This window comes from Vipera berus, assembly GCF_964194415.1.
Source record: "Vipera berus genome assembly, chromosome: 5".
In the NCBI taxonomy this organism is placed as follows: Eukaryota; Metazoa; Chordata; class Lepidosauria; order Squamata; family Viperidae; genus Vipera; species Vipera berus.
In genome coordinates, this window is record NC_138207.1 from 93472153 (window position 1) to 93490993 (window position 18841).

At 40.5% G+C, this 18841-nt stretch overlaps 1 protein-coding gene and 1 long non-coding RNA gene across 5 annotated transcripts in view; one reads left to right on the forward strand and one right to left on the reverse strand.

Annotated features, from left to right (window-relative positions):
- Positions 1-18841, forward strand: part of ANXA7 (annexin A7) — a 45774-nt gene that overhangs the window by 18212 nt on the left and 8721 nt on the right. For all 3 annotated transcript variants that reach the window (XM_081329591.1, XM_081329589.1, XM_081329590.1), the window contains exons 6-8: positions 5269-5371; positions 11042-11136; positions 12938-13051. In XM_081329591.1, coding sequence (XP_081185717.1) covers positions 5269-5371; positions 11042-11136; positions 12938-13051 — 312 coding nt within the window. The remainder of the gene's footprint in view (positions 1-5268; positions 5372-11041; positions 11137-12937; positions 13052-18841) is intronic.
- Positions 2742-18683, reverse strand: LOC308669096. Of its 2 annotated transcripts, none has more exons than XR_014026684.1 (4): positions 18557-18683; positions 17184-17344; positions 11470-11531; positions 2742-2856 (listed from the first exon to the last, which is right to left on the reverse strand). It is a non-coding gene; the product is annotated as an uncharacterized lncRNA (long non-coding RNA). The 2 variants fall into 2 exon arrangements; XR_014026685.1 differs by lacking the exon at positions 2742-2856 and adding an exon at positions 2934-2970.

Consider the following 18841-nt stretch of genomic DNA (forward strand, 5'->3'; position numbering starts at 1 on the left):
GGATCTCCCAAGCACCAGCCAGGATTCCTATTAAGTGCTACTGGTACAGCCATATGGGCCACCATGCTGTGGAGTGCCCAGCTCCTAACCCTCAACCCAAGAGCATGCCAGGCACCATTGCAAAGCCACGAAAAGCTCCTAGAGGGGGAAGAGAAAAGTCAAACTGGGCATGTCAGAACCCGAGCGTCGAGGCCTCCACTCCCACCGAGCTCAAGGCCAAAACCTGATCCGAGCCACACTAGATGCTGGCACCTTACGACAATGAGAAATAAGGCAAGGAGGACCTCATGGTGAGTCAGCACATTCCCTCCTTTGCCATTCCCGCTAGGCTAATAGTGCCCAAAACAGGGGCCCGCATGAGCTTGAATAGAGTTCAAGCTCTATTCAATTAAGCTCGGTGCTTAATTAACCTACCCACCATATTCAAACTGGGCATCCAAGCCAAACTACTGCCCCTACCCATGAGATTTGAGCAAGCCGGCGGGTCCCTCATCTGAAGTACTCCTGCCATGTACCTAACAGAATCTGTGTGTTTGGAAATGAGCCGGCTTTGGGAAATCATCTGTTTTGTGGTGGTTCCGAAGATGACTGAAGCAGTAATTTTGGGACTAGCGTGGCTTGATGAATGGCATCCCAACATCTGGTGGGAAGAGGGAATGCAGAATTAAGGCTAGGGACAGGACCCCTCCCACCTGCCACTGATGATAAAACAAAAACACTGGCCATCAGCGAGATTCAAGGGGAGCCCTGTGAAACCCTAAAGACTGCTGGGGATTCAACTTGTCCCCACTTAGCGGAAGCATTTAGTGAAAAGGAATGTGACATCCACCCCCCCCCACACACACCAAGCTACGGACTGTGCTATTGAAATTCTGCCTGGTTCCAAGCTCCCAAAACCAAAGATGTACTCTATGATGCCCAGAGAGATGAAAGAACTGACAGAGTACATTGATAAAAACTTAGCTCGGGGTTTCATTCAGCCAGCCAAATCATGCGTGACTGCTCCCATGCTATTCAAGGAAAAGAAAGATGGATCTCTTAGATTATGTGTTGATTTTAAAGGGTTAAATGTGGTCAGTATAAAAATATGTACCCCTCCCCCTGATAAAGGACATGTTAGCCCACCTGGTTAAAGGAAAAGTTTTTACCAAGCTAGATTTAAGAGAGGTTTATTACTAGATCCAGATTAAGGAGGGTGATGAGTGGAAAACCACCTTTAATTGTCCTTTGGGGAGCTTCCAATTTAAAGTGATGCCTTTTGGACTGCAGGAGATCCTGGCTATGTTTATGCAATTGATAAATTACAGTCCTGTGTTACACTTTCCAAAAATTAACTGACACCCGAGAGGAGGTGGGCTGTTTGGAAGAAAGAGGCTTTTGCAGTTCGTTGGGCATTGCTAATGTGTCATTTCTTGTAAGGGGGGGGAATACCTTTTGAGGTATGGACTGATCACAAAAAATTGGAGGTTCTAACTGCCCCCCCCCAAATTATCCCTGAAACAAGTTTGGTGGGCTCAGTACTTTAACCATTTTCATTTCACCTTGAAATATTTTCCAGGGGGTAAGAATTTTTTGACTGGCACCTTATCTAGAATGCCCCAGTTCAAGAACCACCAAGGGGAAGTAATTTCTTAATAACTTAAATTCAAAAAAGAACAAAAAATCTATAGCAGTTAATCTAAAATCTGATTTAAATGATTTTTTATATAAAAAAATCAAATGCATCAGGGAAAATGTACATACTTTCTTACTGTTGATAGGTATTGGGAGTCCTGATTTGTGTTTTATTGATTATATTACTTTGTTGCAATGTGTGTCTCTACATGTACCACAGATTTTAGCAGTAGTATGTACTTGATACAAATAAAATTTGTTCAGCTGTAATAAATTAGCTTCATGACAATATGTAGGGCTGTCTTTCTCTGTCTTGCTAAAAGCACTGAATATCAGAATAACAGAATAACAGAGGTCTTCTAGTTCAACCCCCTGCTCAAGTAGTAGATCCTATACCAACTTCTGGAGGCAAGTCGTTCCACTGATTAATCGTTGTGTCAGGAAATTTTTCCTTAGTTCTGGGTCGGTTCTCTCCTTGATTATATTCCATCCATTGCTTCTTCTGTTGCCTTCTGGTGCTTTGGACAATAGGTTGGCCCCCTCTTCTTTGTGGCAGCCCCTCTAATATTAGAAATTGCTATCATGTCACCCCAGTCCTTCTTTTCGTTAAACTAGACATATGCAATTCCTGCAACCATTTTTCATATATTTTAACCTCCAGTCCCCTAATCACTCTTGTTACTCTTCTATGCACTCTTTCTAGAGTCTCAATATCTTTTTTATATCATGGCAACAAAAACTGGTTGCAACATTCCAAGTATAATACCAAGCCATTATAAAGTGGTACTAATGCTTCCTGTGATCTTGAGTCTATCCCTCTGTTAATGCAGTCTAGGGCTATGTTGGGTTTTTTAGGAGCTGCAGCACACTGCTGGCTCATATTTAACTGATTGTCCATTAGGATTCCAAGAGCAGTCTCGTGGTTATTACTGTTGAGCCAGGTACTATCTATTTTATACCTGTGCATTTGGTTTTTCTTGCCTAAATGTAGAAACTTACTTTTTTCACCATTGAATTTCATTTTATTAGATAGTGTCCAGTGTTCAAGTCTGTTAAGATCCTTCAATATCTTGAGTCTGGAGTGTTGTCTGTTCCTGCCAACTTGTTATCATCTGCAAATTTGATTAGTTCCTCTTCTATCATTGATGAAGATGTTGATGAGTACTGGGCCTAAGGTAGAGCCTTGGGGTACCCCACTCCATACTTCCTATGCAGTTCCAGTAAGGACTACTGTCATGGTTCCTATAGATAAGACCAAACAAATCAGAACTCTGAGGCTTGAAGATTCCTCAAAAAACATGTTTATTGGTTACATAATACTGGCACAGTCAAAAGTGAAACCAAGTCTGAAGTCCCCTGCAAAGAGAAACAATATTACAAAGTTGAAATTCCTACCCTAATGCTATTTAATCAGCTACGTTCCCCAATAAAAAAGTTTGGCGAGTTTTCTCTTTCTAACAGAAAGAAATGACCTTGGTTCCTATGGGACAATAAAATGTTTAAACTAGTAAAAATTGCTAAGCACATTGATTTGTGCTTTAGATTGTAAGCCGCCCTGAGTCTTCGGAGAAGGGTGGGATATAAATGGGATTAAAAAATAATAATAATAATCCTCCGCACCCCCTCCCATTCTTGTGGCAACCTAGAATGAGCAAAATGGCTGCAGCCAGGTTGACAGTTGGACCCCCTAGGAAGAAAGCAAGTCCTGCAAATGAAACAAGATGCAAGTTAAGAATCCTCCCTTGGTTTATGTGGATATTTGTCATAAAAATTATTAACCAACCTGTCTGCTTTCACATCTGCACTTTTTACCCAGGTAGCTTCCGATAAAGGGTAGCCCTTCCACTGAACCAAATTTTGTAATTTACCCTTATACAATCTATAGTCAAGAATATGTCTGATTTCATAATGAGTCTCTCCCTCTACCAGAATGGGGCAGGTGCTTTTTTAGGAACAGGCTGCAAGGACAATTCTGTGACCGACTTTAACAATCTGCAGTGGAAAACAGGTTGAACTTTCCCTAATAGTCGTGGGAGTTGCAATTGGACTGTCACAGGATTTATAATTTTGGCTATGGGAAAAGGGCCAAGGAACTTAGGTCCCAATTTCTTACTCAGTAATTTTAACCTTAGATATTTGGTGGAAAGATAAACCTTCTCCCTCACATGAAATAGTTTCTGGGGAGATCGCTTTTTATTAGCCTGTTCCTTGTATGTCTTTGCAGCCCGGGTTAGAGTTTTTTTCACATCGGCCCAAAACGCTTGAAAAAAGGTCACCCACTGATCTAACGTTTGAGAAGCAGAAGGTTCCTGGGGGTTTTCGGGCACAGGAATAAAATCCTGACCAGTAGCTATTTTAAATGGCATAAATCCAGTGCTACTGTGTGCAGTGTTGTGCACCACCTCAGCGAAAGGCGTGAGATCCACCCAATTAGTTTATTGGTAATAAACATAACATCATTATGTCATTGCATTCGTACGTTCAGCCGATCCATTCGTGCTAAGATGAAAAGCAGGTGAAAGCCCCTGGGTAGATCTGATGATCTACCAGAATTTTACAGTAAATTGAATTCCTCTATCTGATATAATCCATTTCAGTGCCCCATGGAGTCGATAAATGTGTTTTAAAAACAACCTGGCTAGCTTCTGGGCAGATGGGAGTCCCGAACAAGCGATGAAATGAGCTTGCTTCGAGAAAAAATAAATGACAGTCCAGATCATCCTGCTCCCTCTGCTTTCTGGCAATTTTACAATAAAGTCCATGGCTATTTCCTCCCAAGGCTGGGAAGGATCTGCCACTTTTAACCAGGAGGCTTGCCAGGATGCTTTTTCATATGCCTGGCCACCAAAACTGCTGCCGTACCAAATGCAAAGTTTTAAAAATCCAAAATGACCAGCTTGCTTTGAATCATGACTATGTTGGAGGACCTGAATTCTGGAAGGTACAGTTTAGAGCCCTTCCAGGCTAGACCATCTTGATAGATCAGTAGAGATCTATTGTAGTTGAACCAAGAATCTGTTTTTAGTTCCTTTCTGAGCTTTTGTGTTAATTGACTACCTGATTCATCGGATCTCCTTTGCATTTGGCCTCTCATGGTTACCTGAGAGGCTGACTGGGGCAGAGGAATGATGGAAATAATGACCTCCTCTCGGCAGCTCTTATATTGGGGCATTCTAGACAGAGCATCTGCCAGAAAGTTCTTCCATCCGGGGTTAGGGTTAGGGCAAGGGAGGAAATTTGGACAGCTCTTTCCTGTTTGGACCAATTAGACTTCTCTTGCTCCTGGTGGTGGTTTCCACGGGACAGTAAAATGTTTAGATTAGTAAAAATCCTCCGCGCCCCCTCCCATTCTTGTGGCAACCTAAAATGAGCACAATGGCTGCAGCCAGGTTCATTGTAGAGTTGAGACTTTAGTGCAATTGTTACGAATTCACCTGGTGGTGATGCTGTCCAACCACATTTTTCTATCTTATCAAGTAATAGGCTGTGGTCTACTTTATTAAATGCCTTATTGAAATCCAAGTAATTTATATCAAGAGCATTTCACTGGTCCACTGACTTTGTCACACTGTAATAATCAATATTTGATTATTAAAATTGAACAAATTCTTAATAAGAATAAAATTTTGTAATAACGCAGATTTTAATTCGCAGCCTGCAGCATTAACTCAGAACATGCAAGGAACAATTCAACCAGCTCCTAACTTTGATGCAGAGAGGGATGCAGAAATTTTGCGCAAGGCTATGAAAGGATTTGGTAAGAGCTCTTATATTTTGGAATATTTATGAGGTATTTACATTTAGATTTAAGCCCAAAAGCTACAGATTTACTTCCACTTTCTCTAAATATTTTATTACTGCTTTTATAAATAATGATATGCAATTATTGTGCAACAGAATTGCTGGCAATATTATTTTCTACTTTCATGGCTCAACTGTTCAGCTTGTTTTATAAGAGATTGGGCAACAGTATCAAAGGACAAAAATGCTGAGAACAGATTGACCTATTGTTGTTATTGTTAGCTGTGAAGTCGTGTCCGACCCATCGCGACCCTATGGACAACATTCCTCCAGGCCTTCCTGTCCTCTACCATCTTCTGGAGTCCATTTAAGCTCACGCCTACTGCTTCAGTGACTCCATCCAGCCACCTCATTCTCTGTCGTCCCCTTCTTCTATTGCCCTCGATCTTTCCCAGCATTAGGCTCTTCTCCAGTGAGTCCTTCCTTCTCATTAGGTGGCCAAAGTATTTGAGTTTTAGCTTCAGGATCTGGCCTTCTAAAGAGCACTCAGGATTGATCTCCTCTAGGACTGACCGGTTTGATCGCCTTGCAGTCCAAGGGACTCGCAGGAGTCTTCTCCAGCACCATAGTTCAAAGGCCTCAATTCTTTGGCGCTCAGCCTTTCTTATGGTCCAACTTTCACTGCCATACATTGCAACTGGGAAGACCATAGCCTTGACTATACGCACTTTTGTTGACAGGGTGATGTCTCTGCTTTTTAGTGTGCTGTCTAGATTTGCCATGGCTTTCCTCCCCAGGAGCAAGCGTCTTTTAATTTCTTGGCTACAGTCCCCATCTGCAGTGATCTTGGAGCCCAGGAAAATAAAATCTGTCACTACCTCCATTGACCTATATAGGTGAATAAAAATAACAACTGGGTTAAACCCTGTTTGCTAGAACCAAAGATGCTTTTCAAAAGGCAACTGACTTTCTTGGTTTTTTTCTTTGAAAATGTTTCACTTCTCATCCAAGAAGCTTCTTCAGTTCTGTCTGAATGGTGGGGAATGGAAGGATTTATGCTCTTTGCAGTCATCTCATTGTTAGCAGTTGAAGGTCAGTCATTAGCTCTCTGAAAGTTGTTAAGGCCATTTGGAGATTTATCTGTACCCTCACAGTCACCTGAATCAGAATGTAAATGGATATGGAAGCTTCTTTGGACTGCTGAAAGGACTATGTTCTACAGGTGGTGTCTTATCCCTTCCCCTCTTTTGAGCGAGGACTGTTCAGTTTTAATGTAGATGGCCTCTTTGACCCCTCTTTCAAACCGGTGGTCCTCTCTGTCCAGAATGTGAATTTTACTGTTTTCGAAAAGAGTGACCTTTATTTTTCAGATGCAGATGGACTGCTGAATTGTGTCCTGATGGATTTGTTCTCCTGTATTGTACCATGCATTTATAAAGTGGTTGTTTTGTTTCCCCAATGTACAAATGGGCACACACATGTCTCACTACATTGCACTGCATGTACACTTCTCAGTTTGTGTCTTGGAGTTTTATCCTTGGGGTGGAAAAGCTTCTGCTTTAATGTATTCTTGGGTTTAAATTGGGCTCATATATTATGTTGGTTGAAAATCCTCCTAATCTTGTCAGATTTACCTGCAACGTATGGAATGACAATGTTGCTTCATTTGTTGTTCTCTTTATCTCTTATGGAGCAGTTCCTGCTGGATCTTTTTCTGGATTTCATGGAGGTCCAGTTGGGATAGCCACAAGTTCTGAAGGCTTCTTTTTCTTTTCCCTCTTTGCTGACAGGCAAACTTTCAGACCAGTAGTGTAGACTTCTAATCACTCCCATTTTGTGCTCCAGTGGGTAGTGAGAATCAGAATGTAAATACTGATCTCTATGTGTGGATTTTTTATATACTTCAGTGTTGAGACTTCTGTCTTCCTTAATGTGTACTGCACAGTCCAGAAAAGCCAGACTATTTTCCGTAAGTTCTTCCCATGTGAATTTAATCTGTCCATAGAGCTGATGTGTTTGATGAAGGCTTCCACTTCCTTTGTTTAATCTTGACCCAAGTATCATCCATATATTGTACTTATACTGGTGAGTGGGTGGAATTCCTGTGAAGAAATTTAATATTGGTTTCTACCTTTTCCACGTAGAGATTGGCCATAATGAGGGACACAGGTGAACCCATGGTGCAGCCATATTTTGTCTGTAGAAACCTTCATTATATTTAAAATTGGTACTGATCAGGCAGAGGTAATTTCTTCACTACCGTGTTAGCTTCAGTTGTTGGAATGCAGGCGAAGAGTGAAGGGACATAATAGGAAATTATTGTTTCATCCGGATACAGTTTTAGTTTCCAAACCTTGCTGATAAAGTCCTGTGAGTTGTCGATGTGATGGGTGGTGTTTTTGACCAGAGGAGGTAATAAATTGGTTAGATGTTTTGCAGTGTTGTATGTAACTGAGTTGATGCTTCTGAAAATTGGTCTGAGTGGAGTTCCCTCTTTGTGGATTCTGGGGAGTCCATATATGCATTTAGTGACTTCCCTATGGCAAAGACAGTACTATTATGGCTTGTCAATGGCATTGTTCTTCAGTAGTTGTTGCAGGAAATTGATTATTTTTTTCTTATAATTGCTGGTAAGATCTCTCTTCAGAGTCCCATATATAACAGTGTTCTTTGGAAAACTGTTCACCTTGGCACTGTAGTCATCTCTGTTCAGGATAAACTGCATCTTCCTTTATCAGGCAGCAAGATGGTGATGTTTGGGTCTTTTCCTAGGGATGTTGCTGCTCTTCTTTGAATTGTGAGGTTGCAAGGAAGTGTTTTGGCACTGGTGAGGGCTGTTTATGTCTTTGGTTCCGCCAGTTTGTTTTTCTGCAGTTTGACAGTGCCAAAACACCCCCTTCCAACCTCACAATTAAAAAAAGAAGACCCCTTCTTTCAGAAGGGGAAAAAATAAAAGAAAAAAAATTATATTAAGATACTTGAATGGCTTTCAACAATGGAAGCTTTTGCTTACCCAAATTTAATTAACTATGATAAAGTTGTGACTTGTAAATATATTTTGGACAATGAAGGAAAATTGAAAGGCAAGATCTGCAAGAACAAGATATTGATCTAGCATGGTGGCCATGTGTGCAAATCCAAACGAGATATGAAAAAGATGTTAAAACAATGAGTTGTTATAAAGAACAGACAGAATTTGATCAGATACTGCTAAAAACAGATGAAAAATTGATTAAGAAACTATAGATTTCTGCTAAACTTAAAGATGGAGGAAGAACAAGTTAAAGAAACAATGATAACATGGGCAAAGAACTTTGGATGTAATATAGAACTAGAAAATTGGCAAAAGTTATGGGAAAGAAATATTAAATTAAGTAAAGTAGTGGCATATAAAGAAAACTTATATAAAATGTTTTACAGATGGCATATGACACCAGTGAGATTAGCAAAAATGTTTAAAAATACTTCAAAGAACTGTTGGAAATGCAAACAAAGACCAGGTACTTACTATCATATCTGGTGGACATGCCCTAAATAAAAAAAAATGGGTTAAAACAGTTGGAGAAAATGACTAAAAAACAAATAAACTTTAAACCAGAATTATTTTCGTTAGGAATAATAGGAGCTAATTATCAGAAAGATTGCGGATATTTAATACTACATGTACTAACAGCAGCAAGAATTGTATTTGCCCAACACTGGAAAAATGAAAACTAACCAGCTGAAGAAGTACTAATTAAGAAAATTTTAGAGTGTGCAGAAATGGATAGATTGCCTTTAAATATAACAGAGAAAGAAGACTCAGTGTACTTTAGAACATGGGATAATTTCTATCAATGGCTAGAAAGACGAATTAGAGAGAAATGAATGTGATAAGTAATTTTGAATATATATTAGCAAGAAGAATGCTATTGAGTGATTAATTAACATATTGTTTATATGATAATTAACTATTATCTATTATTGTTTGTTAAATATCTGAACCCAGACATTATGCAGTTTGCTAAATATTGAGAATGTTATTTGGAAAAACCCCAACCCTAAATCCCAACCCCAACCCCAACCCCACCTTATTCCTAACCCCATAAAAACTAATAAAATTTATACAAAAAAAAAAAGGAGAGCAGAAAGGTCAAAGAGGCCATCTATGTTAAAACTGAACAACCCTTGATCAAGAGAGGGGAAAAGATATTTCACCAACTATCCCCTGTCTATAGCACAGTCCTTTCAGCAGCCCCAAGAAGCTTTCATACCTATTTGCACTCTGATTTAGGTTATCCTCAGCATACAAGTAAACCTCCAAATGGCCTAAATGACTCTCAGAGAGCTAATGACTGGCCTTTAAAGTGCTAACAACCAGATGATTACAAAGAATATACATTCTTTCCTTCCCTACCATTCAGTCAGAAAAGGTTTCTTGGATGAGAAGCAAAATGTTTTCAAAGAAAAAAACCCCAAGAAAGTTCAGTTGCCTTTTGAAAAAAGTATCTTTGGCATGACCATGATCTGGATGATTGAGAATCTCCATAGATCTGTTTGCTAGAATAATATACTAGTCAAAGATCAAGGTCAAGGTCAAGGTCAAGGTTCCCCCGCACATGCGTGCTAGTCGTTTCCGACTCTAGGGGCCGGTGCTCATCTCCGTTTCATAGCCGAAGAGCCAGCGCTTGTCCGAGGACGTCTCCGTGGTCATGTGGCCAGCATGACTAGACACCAAAGGCGCACGGAACGCTGTTACCTTCCCACCGTAGTGGTCCCTATTTTTCTACTTGCATTTTTACGTGCTTTCGAACTGCTAGGTGGGCAGAAGCTGGGACGAGTAACAGGCGCTCACTCTGCTACGCGGCACTCGGGATTCGACCCACCAAACTGCCGACCTTCCAATCGACAAGTTCAGCGTCCTAACCCACTGAGCCACCGCATCCCTTAGCCACCGCATCCCTTTAGTCAAAGATACACTTCAGCAAAAGAACATTGACTTTCAGACTTTTCCCTGACATCTCCACATTTGTAAACCTTTTCCCTTAGTCTGGACTGCTGAAAACACATTTTAAGAAATCCTGTGACATCTGTGCTGTTTGTGATACACTTGTGAAAATCCAAATGCACAGACATTTTGTCAGAGTTGACTGAGACCCACTGCAAAACCTTGTACTGAGATGCCTATCTTGGTCACCAGGACAGTTTCTTAGGTATCTGCCTTCTTGGTTTTCTGTCCCACAGGATTTATTTTTTAAAAAAGAGTTTGGATTATTTTAATTTTAAAAGGAAAGTGAATGTGCTGCAAAAAGAAGACCTATCTTTATTTATATTTTTTTTAAAAAAATTCTAAGAAGGATGCTGGAATTCACATACAGGATGGTCCTTAGTTGTTTTTTAAAAAATAAATATGGAGGGGAGCTGTAGTCCAGTGGCTTGGCCAAGAAATATATCTGTGCTCAGAAAAAAGGCAAAGGTCAACTAGAGGCTGATGTTTGCTGCTATTGTCAGGGAGTAAGTGTCACTGATCGAATAAATATTGTTTGATGGATTGATTATCTCCTGATAAATCGGTATTTCTGACTAGTTTTAGCAGTCATTTTGTGAGAGCACTTTGCTTTTGAAATACCAAGCGTGACCTTCAGGGGTGAGATGAACAAATAGTTCTGGTATAAAATTGACTTAATATATCTTTCTTGCTTCCAAGGTACGGATGAGCAAGCAATCATTGATGTTGTTGCCAACCGTTCAAATGATCAGAGGCAACAAATTAAATCTGCTTTCAAGACTATGTATGGCAAGGTAAAATGGTTGGACCTTGACTTACAACTATTTTTTTAATGACAGAGTTACATCAGCATTGAAAAAGTGACTTACAGCTGGTCCTTGCACTTAAGTCTGTTGTAGCATCATTACGGATATAAGATTAAAATTTGGCAACTGGCATGTATTTATGACAGCTGCAGCATCCCGAAGTTATTAGATCACCATTTACAACCTTCCCAGCCAGCTTCTGACAAGCAAATTCAGTAAGGGAAACTGGATTTGCTTAATAATCACATAATTCACTTAATAATTGCAGCAATTCATTTAATAATGGTTGCAAAAAAGGTTGTAAAATTGGGTGTGACTTACTTAACCACCTTGCTTGGTAATGGAAATTCTGATCTCAGTTGTGGTCATAAGTTGAGGATTCCCTGTAATTGACAAAGGAAGAACAGCAATATGGCAGGACATTTGGACTGTTTGTGGGAGCCAAGAGAGATCTAAAGGAAATTTGGTTTGATCTTCCATTTTTGTGTGATCCATATTTTTACTGAACATTACGTTGTGGGAATGATGTTTAATATATTGACACTCAGTAGTTCAATGACAGTCTCTCCTCTGAATGTCCTACAATTTTCAAGGAATTTTCTTGAGGTCTTAGCCCTCAAGAAAAGATCAAGTTATATTTATGTACAGATTAAAAAAAAATTATACTTCATGGGTAAATCCATTCTCCATTCTTCACCTGATTTTAAGGAAGTAAACAATGAATTACCACCGAATAGTGTTTTTGCTAATTGGATGTGAACATCTGCTTTCACTTGGCACATGCAGATAGCCCTCAGTTTATGATCACTCATTCAGCATCCGTTCACAGTTATGATGGTGCTGAATGAGGGATATTTATGATTGGTCCTCAAAGTTCCAGCTGTTGCAGCATGTGATCATGATTTCTGATATTCCCTGCTGGTTCCTTGGAAGCAAAGTCAATGGGGAAGTTGGCAGGAGGTGACATAGCGCTCCTGCTGTTATTGCTTTCCCACTTTGGCATCTGCCCGAGCACCCCTGCCTGCTTGTAGCTCTCACCATAGGTCTCATTCACCAGCCTGTTTGCCTGCGGCTCCCATTTCTTCCCACTTAATGATCCACACATTTCTGGAATTACAACAGTAACCAGGAGTGATGGGATTGTCAGTGCTGTGCAATGCGGTCACGTGATATTGCACTTTATGACCACATTGCTTAGTGCCATCATAATCCAAGGACTACCTCTGCAGAGGAAGGAAATCTAGCAGATGTTGTCTTTTTAGACAAGACATTTTTCATAAGCTGTGAATTGCTTTTTGATAAAATGCAAATCTAGACTGGGGTGAGCAAATGGAAAATTGACACTTTAGTTGGGCATATGTGAATTGCCTGCATTATGGGTTGATATTTTACATTGCTTTATTTATTTATGTTTTCTTAATTGCTATAGTTATTTGCTTCTATTGTTTGTGGTAAGTATGATGCATTGCATCCCATTCATAATAATGTTGCTACTATGTTCATTAAATTATTATTGTTATTCAGTTGTGTTTTACTAATTAAAACATTGCATTTAAGTTTTACACTTAAAACTGAAAGTAATTGTTTTAAAATAATTAAACAATTGGAGTCTCCTAATATAAATATAACATAAAATAATATAAAATGTAAAATAAGTCATTATTTTCTTAAATTTCTGTTTGAAATGTATTTTTCTATAGCTAATTTTTGTTTTGAGTATATGTTCAAATACATGTTTAAGGTTTTCTGAATATACTTCCTTCTGATACTTATTTTGATAACTGGACAGGATTTAATTAAAGACCTGAAGTCGGAACTTAGTGGGAATATGGAAGAATTGATCCTTGCATTGTTCATGCCACGTACCTATTATGATGCCTGGAGTTTAAGGCATGCAATGAAGGTATGAGTTTATTTAAAAAAATATTAGGTGCAAAAATAAAAGCAGTGAGATCAAAATGATTGTAAATTATCACAGACAAAAACTATATCATTTTTTTTAGCAAGATAAAATTATCTATACTGGTAAAATTATATTTACACTTATACCAATGATGAAAACCTGCATTGATAAACCTGCTTTTGGATAATTATTTTGAATAATTCAGTACAAGTAGTTCAGAATCTTCTAATGTATTGTTGTTGTTGTTAGTTGTGAAGTCGTGTCCGACCTATTGCGACCCCATGGACAACGTTCCTCCAGGCCATCCTGTCCTCTACTATCTTCTGGAGTCCATTTAAGCTCACGCCTACTGCCTCACTGACTCCATCCAGCCACCTCATTCTCTGTCATCCCCTTCTTCTATTGCCCTCATTCTTTCCCAGCATTAGTCTCTTCTCCAGTGAGTCCTTCCTTCTCATTAGGTGGCCAAAGTATTTGAGTTTCAACTTCAGGATCTGCCCTTCTAAAGAACAGTCAGGGTTGATCTCCTCTAGAACTGACCGGTTTGATCGCCTTGCAGTCCAAGGGACTCGCAGGAGTCTTCTCCAGCACCATAGTTCAAAGGCCTCAATTCTTTGGCGCTCAGCCTTTCTTATGGTCCAGCTTTCACTGCCATACATTGCAAGTGGGAAGACCATAGCTATGACTATACGCACTTTTGTTGGCAGGGTGACGTCTCTGCTTTTTAGTATGCTGTCTAGATTTGCCATGGCTTTCCTCCCCAGGAGCAAGCATTTTTTAATTTCTTGGCTGCAGTCTCCATCTGCGGTGATCTTGGAGCGCCGGAAAATAAAATCTGTCACTACCTCCATTTCTTCCCCATCTATTTGCCAGGGATTGAGAAGGCCGGATGTCATGATCTTGGTTTTCTTAATGTTGAGTTTCAAGCCACTTTTGCACTCTCCTTCTTCACCCACATTAAGAGGCTCTTTAGTTCCTCTTCACTTTCTGCCATTAGAGTGGTATCATCTGCATATCTTAGGTTGTTGATATTTCTCCTGGCAATCTTAATTCTATCTTTTGATTCATCTACTCCTGCCTTTCTCATGATGTGCTCTGCATATAATTTAAATAGGAAGGGTGACAGTATAAAGCCTTGCCAGACTCCTTTCCCAATTTTGAACCAATCCGTGGTTCCGTGTCCAGTTCTCACTGTTGCTTCTTGATCTGCATATAGGTTTCTTAAGAGACAAGATGGTCTGGTACTCCCATCTCTTTAAGAACTTGCCACAATTTGTTGAAATCCACACTATCAAAGGCTTTAGCATAGTCAATGAAGCAGAAGTAGATGTTTTTCTGGAACTCCCTAGCTTTCTCCATGATCCAATGTATTTTGGCAATTTAATCTCTAGTTCCTCTGCCTCTTCGAAATCCTGCCTTTACTTCTGGAAGTTCTCGATCCACATACTGCTGGAGTCTAGCTTGTAGGATTTTAAGCATAACTTTACTAGCATATGAAATGAGTGCAATGGTGCAATAGTTTGAGCATTCTTTGGCATTGCCTTTTTTTGGAATTGGAATGTAAACTGACCATTTTCCAATCCTGTGGCCACTGTTGAGTTTTCCAAATTTGCTGGCAAATTGAGTGTAGCACTTTTACTGCATTGTCTTTTAAGATTTTGAACAGTTCAGCTGGAATACTGTCACCTCCATTAGCTTTGTTGTTGCTCAGATTTCCTAAGGCCTACTTCGCTTCACATTCTACGATGTCTGGCTCGAGGTCAGTGGCCACCCCATCGTGGTTATCAGGGATGCTAAGCTCGTTCTTGTATACTTCTTCTGTGTAATTTTGCCACCTTTTCTTAATCTCTTCTGCCTTTGTTAGGTCCCTGCCCTTTTGGTCCTTTATCATGCCCTTCTTTGCATGAAACATTCCCTTCATATCTCCAATTTTCTTGAAGAGATCTCTGGTCCTCCCTATTCTATTGTTTTCTTCTATTTCTTTGCACTGTTCATTTAAGAGGACATTCTTATCTCTTCTAGCTATTCTCTGGAATTCTGCATTCAGTTGAGTGTATCTTTCTCTTTCTCCCTTGCCTTTTGCTTTCCTTCTTTCCTTAGCTATTTGCAAAGCTTCCTCAGATAGCCATTTTGCTTTCTTGCATTTCTTTTTCTTTGGGATGGTTTTAGTTGCTACCTCTTGTACAATGTTGCAAACCTCCATCCATAGTTCTTCAGGCACTCTGTCTATCAGATCTAATTCCTTAAATCTGTCACCTCTACTGTATATTCATCAGGGATATGATTTAGTTCATATCTGAGTGGCCTAGTGCTTTTCCCTACTTTCTTCAATTTAAGCCTAAATTTTGCAATGAGAAGCTCATGATCTGAGCCACAGTCAGCTCCTGGTCTTGTTTTTACTGACTGTATAGAGCTTCTCCATCTTTAGCTGCAGAGCACATAGTCAATGAGATTTCTGTGTTGGCCGTCTGGTGATGTCCATGTGTAGAGCCGTCTCTTGGGTTGTTGGAAAAGAGTGTTTGCTATGACCATCGTATTCTCTTGACAAAATTCTATCAGTGTGTGCCCTGCTTCATTTTGTACTCCAAGGCCAAACTTGCCTATTATTGCAGTTATCTTTTGGGTTCCTACTTTAGCATTCCAATCCCTCATGATGATAAGGACATCATTTTTTGGTGTTGATTCTATAAGGTGCTGTAGGGCTTCATAGACCCAGTCAATTGGCAAATGGTTTGCCTTGGATTCGCACTGAGATCATTCTGTCATTTTGGGGATTGTATCCCAGGATTGATTTTCCTACTCTTTTATTGACTATGAAGGCTACTCCATTTCTTCGGAGGGTTTCTTGCCCGCAGTAGTATACCTGATGGTCATCTGAATTAAATTCACCCATTCCTGTCCATTTTAGTTGACTAATTCCTAAGATGTCAATGTTCAGTCTTGTTATCTCTTGTTTGACCACGTCCAGCTTGCCTTGATTCATGGATCTTACATTCCTGGTTCCTATGGAGAAAAAACCTTTACAGCATCGGACTTTCCTTTCACCACCAGATGCACCCACAGCTGAGTGTCCTTTCGGCTTTGGGCCAGTCACTTCATTCTTTCTGGCGCTACTAGTACTAGCCCTCTGCTCTTCCTCAGTAGCATATTGGACGCCTTCCAACCTGAGGGGCCCATGTTCCAGCATCATATCGTTTTGCCTTTTGGTACTGTCCATGGGGTTTTCATGGCAAAGATACTGGAGTGGTTTGCCATTTCCTTCTCCAGTGGATCACGTTTTGTCAGAACTCTCTGCTATGACCTGTCCGTCTTGGGTGGCCCTGCACGGCATAACTCATAGCTTCATTGAGTTATGGAAGCCCCTTTGCCGTGACAAGGCAGTAATCCATGAAGGGGTCTAATACACTATCATCCCTAAATGTAAGTATAGTAAGTGAAGGAGGGGAGTAGCTCAGCTTTCTTCCAGAAGCCCTCACTTTTGAATTTTGCACCCCACTGATGCCTTCTGTTAGTGTAGCTGTTTGGTAGTTCTATTCTCACTACCTTGTCTTTTTGGGAGATGCCTTACTTGGTGTCCCTCACTTTATTAAAAATAAAAATCAGAAAAGTTTCCCTTTTAACTTAAGATACATGCTGCCAAGATGATTAATGGGAAAGAGATAATGATTAAAGATGGAGGTCCTCCCTATGAAAAGACCTCTGATAGAGAGATACGCAGGAACAATGTAAGATCACTGTTGGATAACAATTTCTGAGGGAAATTTGGGGGTATCTATTGCACCAAAGTTCCCAGTTTGATCAAACAGGTTAAACTACAAAAAATAATGGATATTAAACTCAATTAAAAATAGAATTCTGCAGAAATTTAAAAATAATCCTGGTGTAATGTTATCTAGACATTTATGTATGTCTTTCCAAATAATAATTCCTTGAACCAGAAGGGCTTGGATGTTTTTGATGCATTCATGTTTATATTATTTTTAGTTTTCTGGAAATTTGCAGCTTTAAGTGATAATCGTCTTAATTTTTTCCATTTTCCTGTCACACATCCTCTTTGCTTAGAGATATCAGCTTCAACAAGGCATTTTTAAAAATCTAGATAAAGAAGGTTTGAAGGCAATTGAATTCTTACCTATGTAACTGTAATGATGTCTGTCCAGTTCGTGTCTAGCCAATCCACAGGTGCGAAGTTGTTATGGGAACCAGAGCTGATAAGGGAAGGTTCCTAGGTGCTTCACTGGATCTTGCAACGGACTGGAGATAAGGCAGATGGCCCCTAGCTCGTTCCATTATCTATTTCACACCCAAAGAGATACATCAAAATGGAGGAGAAACAAAGCAGAGGAAGTACAATCCACAATACCCCCTCTCAGTAGAGGAAAAACCTCCCCCCTCCCACTAGAATGGCAGGACCCCCAAAAGAAGGATTGAAGGGGTTTCTGACAAGAAAATTGCATTCACTTTTCTTGCCTTAAAATAAAAGAATCTTGCATTGCATAGCACTTTCCTTGAAATGTTCCTTTTATTTCCATTTCCTCACACAAATAGGATCACGCCCACTGGCGCCGTACTAGTGTCTGCGTTTGCACATGCAGCATGCACATGCATAAATGGCCATGCACCCCCACAGCAGCTAGCACCCATTCGCACATAAGCAAATGGGCTGTGCACACATCCCATGCTAGCGGCCCGTTCACACATGCGCAGATGGGCCACACACACACACACTTGTGCTAGCGGCCCATTTGCGTGTACACAAATGGGGCATATATGCCCCCCCACTAGTGTTCTTGTTCGCGCCCGTGTACATGTGCAAACAGGGCTGTGGGCGTTAGAGCGAGTTGGTGGGAATGCATGCCCATGCGTGCATGCCCTGGCCAGCCATTTCTGCGGTCTGCTGGCCAAGAGCCCATGGCCAGGCCACAGCCCATAGATTGGGGACCCCTGTTCTATGCTATCCTTTCCTTCTTAGGAAGAATATCATCACCAAGATACCCTAGAACACAGGTCTGCAACCCGCGGCTCCGGAGCCCCATGCGGCTCTTTCAGCCGTCTCCTGCGGCTCCCAGTCCTATGCCATGTGCAGTCCAAAAAAAAAAAAAAAAGTGGGACTAAAAAAGTTCAACCAATCAATTCAAATATGCAGGGTAGGTGCATATCTCGCCTTGGCTCCACTCTTCAGTCAAACGCTGTTCTACGCATGCGCGCATGTACGCGCATGTGAACACATTTTTTGCGGCTCCCAATTTTTCCTTTTGTGAGGGAACCGGTTCCAAGTGGCTCTTTCACTGTTTCAGGTTGCTGACCCCTGCCCTAGAACATTAATTCATTTGAATTTCTAGTAAGAATGAATATTTTAATCCAGTGCTACTCTTCCTCTTCTTTTATTGCTAGAAAAGCAAAATGGTACTTGTTCTGAACTAATACTTTGGTTCTTTGCCTATATTTAAGTCCTGGGAATGATTTTACTAGATCTGGATGTTAGGCCTGTCAAATCATATTTACCTTTTATGTGGTCATGTTTCTGCAACTCCCAGTGGGCACCAAAAATGCCAACAGGAACTCAGAAGCTCTGGTTCCCAGGAGTTTTCTACAGTTCTCTGTCCCCTACTCTGTTTGAAATGGAGGCCTCAGTAGTGGAAAGGGCACATAGGGCAGCTTCCCTAAGGCTCAGTATGAGCCCTAGTGGCAACCTATTTGTATGGGAGAGAAGAAAGAGACATTAATAAAGGCAGTAAAGGCTGAGAAGTGAAGAAAAGCATCAGGGAGATGGGGCAGTAAGTGGAAAGA